The sequence below is a fragment of the Dioscorea cayenensis genome, chromosome 1 (genome assembly GCF_009730915.1).
Source record: "Dioscorea cayenensis subsp. rotundata cultivar TDr96_F1 chromosome 1, TDr96_F1_v2_PseudoChromosome.rev07_lg8_w22 25.fasta, whole genome shotgun sequence".
Lineage (NCBI taxonomy): Eukaryota > Viridiplantae > Streptophyta > Magnoliopsida > Dioscoreales > Dioscoreaceae > Dioscorea > Dioscorea cayenensis.
This window is the reverse complement of record NC_052471.1, coordinates 28,552,847-28,560,851: the sequence shown is the minus strand read 5'-3', so window position 1 is coordinate 28,560,851 and position 8,005 is coordinate 28,552,847. Positions and strand designations below refer to the sequence as shown.

Sequence of the window (8,005 nt, the reverse complement as noted above, 5' to 3'; positions counted from 1 at the left end):
ACAAAACAAATATTTTCAAATGATGCATATATAATAATAATTTTTTTTTCAATTGAAGAATTTAAATAAATATTTAATTCTTTTACTTAATCATTTCTAATTTATTTTATTTTTGTATAAAAATTAGTGTAGAAAAATTATATATGTACCCTGCAAAAATATATAATTGCAAACCAACCAAACAAAACAAATACTAACATGTTTAGGGTGCAATATGAAAAATATCAAGTGATTAATTACCAAACTCTCTTGCGTTGTATTTCTTCCCTCTTTTTTCCTTCTCCGCGGGTGAATCGTGTTCGTCTCCGCGAGATCTCTTCAAAACCCTAACCCTAGAACTCGCCCTGAGCTCCAATTCCAGGTTTGTTTCTTCATTGTTTTGGTTTCTATTCCAATGTTTTAGATCCTGGATCGCTGATTGGGGTGAATGTTTCTTGTGATTTGATTTGAATCGGTGCTCTTCAACAGCTTTGATTCTGTTCTTAGGATTCAATTGTTCATCCGATGGAATTCTAACCCAGAATAACCTAATCCTCTTGTTTTTCTTCGCAGAACGAGCTTGTTGGATCTTGGAGGGTTTCTGGATTAGGTTTAGTGATGAATTCGAGAAGGTTGGTTCCCAAATCTCTCCATTTTTCTGTTTTTTGAATGGGAATTCTTGATTTTAGTTTTTTTGTTTATTATTTTTTTTGCGATGTATTAGCCATTTGTCTTTTATGATCTTACCAAGTCTTTGATTAATGTTGCAATTTGTGATTTTGTTTTTCTTGGTATTGAAGATGTTTTGCTAGTTATGTTGATCAATAGGGACTGTTAATAGATGGGTTGCTTGTGTCAATATCAGATGCATAGCTTATTCACTAGTGGATGTTTAATTTCCACTATTCTAATACATTGTTGTTGTTATTGTGTTTCCCCAACTAGAAAATGCGAGGCATGTTGTGATTTATATATTTTATTAATTGATCAAAATGTCACTCAAGTGTGGACAATCATGGCTTGAATTTTCTAACTGGAATCTTATGGGACGATTCTTCTGTTTGACTTGCATGGATGGAGTTTCTGATAAAAATATGAAATTTTCTTTGGGTGGGATGTGATAGTCTGTGTCAGTATTGTTATTCACCATAAACTCTTCTATTACTTACATGTGATTTGAATATTTGCAGGGACTACCGTAATGGCAGAGCTGCTTTATTCGATGGCATTGAAGAAGGTGGGGTCAGAGCCTCATCCTATTCTTCTCATGAAATAGATGAGCATGAAAATGAGAGAGCTATTGATGGGCTCCAAGATCGAGTCAATGTTCTTAAGAGAGTAAGTCATTATTTCTGCGGTTGAGTCATGCAAATAAATGTGTTTTGATTAATGGCTTTGTAGAGAATGAGTGTAGAAATTCTTTAAATTAGTTTGCCTCATGGAATTGTTTTTTCAACTATTTTTTAGTCACCTTTAGGCGCGACAATAAAACTGCTAAGTTTTGTACATCACTTTTCTTTATTTGTATTTTTATGTGCAGACATTATTTTAGTTTCCTAGTGTAAACAAGAAAATCATGACTTTCAGTTGGAATTGAAGTTAACTTCTGTGCTATTTTCAGTAGCTTTACCTATTTGTATGATTTTATCATTTAATAATGGAATTACTAGCAATTATTATTGGGTGAATTGCTCAGTGTAGTTTCCTCATCCTTTATAGATTCTGGAGATTGAGTATTCTTCTATGCTTTGTGTCAAATTTGCCAAGGTCACTATATTGGCTTGAAGTTTCACATTCGGTACTGGACCACCACAATTGCTAAACTTTCAATCAATATTCATTATGATTTTTTAAATTTAGCTCCCACCCAACTGCAAATGTAAGATATCCTAGCGGTAAACTATATTGCTTTTTGACTTTTCTTTATTAATGGAATTGCATTTATATTAGGTGGATTCAAATTTTGCATGGGAAAGTCTTTTATGGACAATGCATGTTAAAGAGTGATGAGCTTCATAAGTTGATGCCATACCCGATTAAAGTTTATAGATCCTTTTAGTGCTGACTAGATCATGTAGGACTTTTCTATGGATTTGTTAATGTAGGTTGTTCAGCATCTGGGTCAGGACAGAAAGTTCTTGACTTGTCAAGTATTTATTGTGCGTGCATACAGATGATCTCGCCTGCTGTCTTATGGACTAATCACCTTTGGTACTTGAGTAGTAAATTTTGTTCTTTAGAGCCAAGCTCAAAAGTATTTTTCCACAGATTTGGAAGTGATATTGTTGGATTTATATCACCATAATGTCGAAATGGAAAGGGTAATAGGTTAGTTGCCGGTTTACAAGATAAAAGTTGGTTGATAACATTCTAGGAAGATAGATAAACCTAAGGAAGGCATTTTATTATAGAAGAACCATCTTGGAATTTGTCTCGAGTCATGTGACATTTTATAGGGAGCTGCCAAACACATGAGCTATGCCTAACATGTGAAATGGGTGCATAAGGATATTATGTTGTACAAAGATAATTCATATTGTTTATTGATTTTTTCATGAAGATACTTGAATACGTACCACTTTTGGTCCCATGCTCTTAGCTTTCAAGTTTTTATCTACATTGCAATTTTATTCAATTGTGTAGGAATTATGAAATGTTAATTTGGAATAAAATGGCACAAGTTCAGAGTAAAATTGGTTCTTAAATGTCTGACCAAGATTTTTGCAAGTTTTAATCAGCAATCAGTTTGTTTTGAAAGCTTGATATGCAATTACTGAAGTAATGATTTTTTAATAGTATGTTTGAGATAATGTGGTTAGTCTGCCATAGTTCCACATTAATATAATAGATGAATATCTGGACAAAATTTCAGTTTCTTACCAGCTATTGCGAATCTTGACCAAACATATCTGTGGTTTTTATTTCATGAAAAAGTGTGGAATTTTTCATCTCATGTGTCCTGTTTAGTGGGCCTAAACTGATTTATCAAAATAACTCTTTGGGACTTCAGCTATTAAGTTTATATTTGAACGGCTCAGATTGAAGCTTAATGAGCTCAGGTTGTTGAACAATTTTACATCCTGAAATTTGTGATGATTTCCGTTCTTATTTATCATAAGGAGTAAGCATGTTTTCATCCGGAGATTGATTTTGTTTCATTTTGTCAGAGTATTCTATTGTAATCCTTGTTGACATGTTATGTTCTCACAGTTGACAGGTGATATACATGAGGAGGTGGATAGTCACAACCGTATGCTGGACAGAATGGTAAACCCCCTCTTCCCTTCCCTTCCCTTCCATGCATGTGCTTGGAAAAGCATAAATATGGCTAAAGTAAATTTTTATCATTCTTGTGGATTTAGGGCAATGATATGGATTCATCAAGGGGAATCCTTTCTCCCTCTTCCATGCATGTACTTGGAAAAGCATAAATATGCCTAAAGTAAATTTTTATCATTCTTGTGGATTTAGGGCAATGATATGGATTCATCAAGGGGAATCCTTTCTGGAACAATGGATCGATTCAAAATGGTAAGTTTGAAATTACTTCTACAAGCTCTCCTTAGCTACTATCCCACTAATAGACTATTTTTTCCTGACCAGGTGTTTGAGACCAAATCGAGCCGCAGGATGGCAACTCTAGTGGCATCTTTCGTGGCTGTCTTCTTGCTTGTCTACTACCTGACCAAGTAGGATCTCCGTTCACTGTGAATCCATAGTATCTAGCCCTTTAAGATCTCAAAAACAAACTCTCAACTATGCTTGTCATGGAATTTTTACAGCATCTAAATTGCCCTATATAGTGCTTGCTATGTCATCATATTTGTGCTTCCCTTCTTGTGGATTCATATAAATTTCTGCATGGCTGTGTAACAACAGTGTTATTGTACCTATCTTGCCTTGAAAACAAAGACATCATGCTGAATTTCTGAATGGCTTTCATGCATGTTGCATCAAATTTACCTCTCCAATGAATGATAGTTTTTATTATATACTTATTTATGTTTAATAAATTTGTGCATAAAACCATAAGGCTTTTTTTTTTTTTTAAAAAAAAATTGTGTATTGTTCTAGAATAAACTGCAATAAGGTCTGTATTTCATTTCTTGCCTAGGAGCAAAATTTGTTTGGAGCAACTGCATCTATACCTGTGCTTGAATAATGATTACATCATAGTTGTCGTATATCAAATTAGAATGAAGCTAATAGAGTAATCAAAGTGCCAATTTGACTAAGAGTCCAGCTTGCGCATCGTGCCATAAGACTAACACACTTTCATCAGTGCCAAACTGAAGAACTTTGTTTAACTATTTCATAGATCACCATTGGCTATGTTTTGAGGGTAATCTGATTAGTTATAGCATTACAAGTTTAGGAAAATTCTAGTCTGCACCTGGTGAATTAACCAAAAATTGTTGGGTGTGTTATGTGGTAAATAAAATAAATGGTTTAAATGTTTCTTTATTGTCATGTGTACGATGTTGTTGTTGTTGAACAAGCCATCACATACACTCTATTTTAATAGAGTGGCCTTCCAAATGGGAGTTAAATGTCTTACTATCACAAGTGGTGACTCTATTGTTATGTGATGTTTAAAATGAATTGTTGGGTAAATGTATTTGATAATTTTGTTTTCCAAAGAGGTGTTTATCCAACCAGTGTTAATAGAGTGACCAAGTAAGAATTATTGATGTGGACATATTATAATTCATTTATAAGTTTATAATTTTTTTTTCATTAAAGAAAAAGGTAATTGTCAAATACATTATAATTAGCTAGATAATGACATTTTTAAGCAATATGTTTTTAAAAAAAATGAAATAAAAATTTATACAATAATTAAAACTTCATTTCATAAGACATCAACTATTGTTAAGTTTTTTAGATAAAATTGTATAATATTGAAAAATTATTTTTTACCAACTATTTTTTAATCTATTGGCATGGAATCTCTTATGAGGAGACGGGTAAGGTACAAATATATTGTAGGATTAACTCTATAATTTTAGTGTCCTTACCGTGGTTGGCTTATTTTAATAATAATAAAAAAAAAAATCTAATTTATGTAAGTCTTGAATTAATGCCTGTCAAACGAGCATGGTTCACATAAGCTTAAAATTTTGTTCATAGAATCTTTACAACCTTAAAATTTTAATTAGGAAGAAAATAGTAGCATTGAATGATATTGAAATATTGAATGTACGGGGGATTCCTTTTTGCCTCGACTGGAATGTTGAGTGGCGCTCCTTTCCTTTGGCTAAATATTTTAAACTTTTATCGATGAAAGGCGTTGTGAGATTTGGAAAACATGGGAAGCTCAACCCGTGTTACATCGGACCTTTTGAGATTTTGGAGCGAGTTGGAGCTGTTGCTTATCGCTTGGCCTTACCACCAGATCTAGCTCAGGTCCACAATGTCTTTCATATCTCTATGCTGAGGAAGTATCTGTCAGATCCATCGCATGTCATTCAGCATGAACCAGTGGAGCTTCAGAAGAATCTGTCTTACGAAGAACAACCAGCGGAGTTTCTGGCCTACAAAGAGCAACAGTGAGGAAACCGAGTGATTCTATTCATCAAGGTTAGATGGAGCAACCGCTCCAGTGATGAAGCCACCTGGGAGCGAGAATCCGACTTGAGGGATCGCTTTCCAGAGTTGTTCCCTGACCCTTGATGCGAGTTTAGAGGACTAAACTCCATTTAAGGGGGGAGTTTGTAATGTTTGCTGAGTGAGAAGTGCTTTGACTGGTTTGACTGAGAATTATTTGTCAGTGAGCCCCACTTTTGTCTCTTTGCCCGTAAATTCTGGATCTTGTCTGCCTGATTATGTATTATTCGAGGCTCATAATTGAGATTATGGGATGCTCTTAAAGGCTTGTCTAAAAACCAAACCATTCTTCTCTCTAAAGCTCTTTCCACCTTGTTAACAACTCAACACCTTGGCCGAATTTTCAATTTCTGTTCTCTCTTGAAGCTTGGATTTTGGAGGATCTCTTCACCAGCAAGTTTAGAGGTAGGTGTTTTTGGTGTTGAATGCTTGACCTTGTGGGGTTGTTTGTCATTTTATGTCTTGATTAAAGCTTTGTTTATTTCTTTGAGCATGTCGCGTCTGAGAAGTTTTCTAATGTTTGTTCTTCATGTGATGGATGTGTTTTATTATCTTGGGTTTTTATGTGTGCATGATGCAACTTTGAGCATGATGTGAACTTGCAACCTTGTTGTATTAAGATTTTATTTATCCTTCTTGATTTTTGTAAGCATGCGTAGCAACCTGAAAGCATGTTTTATTTTGTTAGTGTAGTTCACCTTGTACTCATGTGTTTCCTTGCTGCAAGATTTATATTATGGCCAGTGTTTTGGTTGGGTTTTTGAATTGTTATCATATAGGTTTAATTGTGTGTATATATATATATATATTAATGTATGCATGCATTTAAGTTTTTAAATCCTGTTGCATTGAGAATTTAACCATTTCTGACAATTCCATTCCAAAGTTGGTTTTCTTTATTATTACTTTAAAATAGAGTTTATCTGTTAATGTTTGTATGGGCATGTTAGTAGTATATATATATACATATATCTTTGAACATGTGTTTATTATGATATTGGACTTGGAAAATTTTTATGTGCTAGTGTTTAATGCAAACCTTCCTGGTGTAATTATTTAAGCATATTTAATTTTATTGGCTTAACTCTTTTTAATTCTCCTGAAAATTTTTAGTTGCTAGTACTTGTACTGTGTATTCATTCTAGACATGCAATTGTTCTAGATTTATCTAGTTGGCATGTGAGTTCAGCTAGATAAGTGATTTTATTTCGAAGTATAACACTTCTTAAATCATTCAGATTGGTCGTAATTATTGTTTATGTTTCTTTTAATGTGTATGGTTGTTTTGCTTCCTTGCTAGCCTTGAAATCTTTTAATTGTTGAATTAGCTCGGGCTGTTGTTGTAAGTTAGGCCCGGCCTAAGATTTTCTAACCTAAGTTAGATTATTCTGTTTGGGTAGATCCTATAGCGAGCCCGAATTCGCGGGACTTGTCGAATCCAACTTCTTAGCTCGGAGCCAGGTAGGCTCTCGCACCCTATAATTCCGTATTTTTTTGTGTGTGGCTATTTATTTATTTAATTATATTGTTCTTGCAACATTTATTCATATCTTATTTATTATTCTGTATTTGTTATCTGTTTAATTATGTAAGTTATTTATTTTGTCAAGTGATTTATTCGGTATTTTTTCAATCTGTATTCTGTATTTTTTGCGGTTTTAGTACATCTCCATTTCTGGCTCACCCAGCTAGGAGGAGCAAGTCCTAGCCATGTGCACATGTTTTCTGTAGTAGCGCTACCGGACATGCGTGTCCGTTCCGACTGCGGTCAAAGATCCAGCTCTGGTTGATATTTTGTTTTGTTTTGACTTCACAGTTGATGATCCAACCTCGTGCTGTTGATTTCTGTTATCAGTTAGGGAGATGTACATGTTTGTTTTTCTGCATGTTTTATGTATTTTTGATAATTTGTCTGAATTATTAATTATTCTGCTATATCTGTATTATTATGTTATTTTCTGCGATCCTACTGCGCCCTTGTGGCTCATGTACTCTGTGAATATTTCCTTCCATAGGAGAAAATCAAGCTTAGGATCAGTGGGTTATTCTGGGGCTTCTTCTATAGTTGTGACTTGTCAAATACTTGTACATGTATTGTGACTTGTGAACCTCAAAGAACAGGTATTTGACAAGTCATAACTATAGAAGAAGCTATTTGGTTTGGGTTTCATGGTTTGTCCCTATATATATATAGGATGAATCATCTGTGTACATTCGTAAGTTTTAAATCTACGAAATGTTGCTATCAACGGTTGGATTTCAATCCAACGATCCAGCACTGTTCAATGAATACTATTAGTGTTCTTATGAATAGTAACACAGTGAAAAAGTGAGATGTACAGTATTTTGATTTAAACTGTTCAACCAATTTATGCACAGTACTTGAAGAAATATGAACCGTCCAACCCTATTTCTACTC

The 8,005-nt window shown here is 34.0% G+C and overlaps 1 protein-coding gene and 1 long non-coding RNA gene across 3 annotated transcripts; both read left to right on the top strand.

Annotated features, from left to right (window-relative positions):
* Positions 1–242: 242 nt before the first annotated feature.
* Positions 243–3,969, top strand: LOC120259011 (bet1-like SNARE 1-1). The gene is made up of 6 exons (XM_039266568.1): positions 243–361; positions 553–611; positions 1,170–1,317; positions 3,190–3,246; positions 3,451–3,510; positions 3,583–3,969. The coding sequence occupies exons 2-6, from the start codon at positions 598–600 to the stop codon at positions 3,670–3,672; spliced, it is 369 nt and encodes a 122-aa protein (XP_039122502.1). The 5' UTR covers positions 243–361; positions 553–597; the 3' UTR covers positions 3,673–3,969.
* A 994-nt stretch (positions 3,970–4,963) lies between these two features.
* On the top strand, positions 4,964–7,467 carry LOC120263718. Of its 2 annotated transcripts, none has more exons than XR_005537117.1 (3): positions 4,964–5,991; positions 6,987–7,047; positions 7,275–7,467. It is a non-coding gene; the product is annotated as an uncharacterized LOC120263718 (long non-coding RNA). The 2 variants fall into 2 exon arrangements; XR_005537116.1 differs by having other exon boundaries at positions 7,249–7,467.
* Positions 7,468–8,005: the final 538 nt, after the last annotated feature.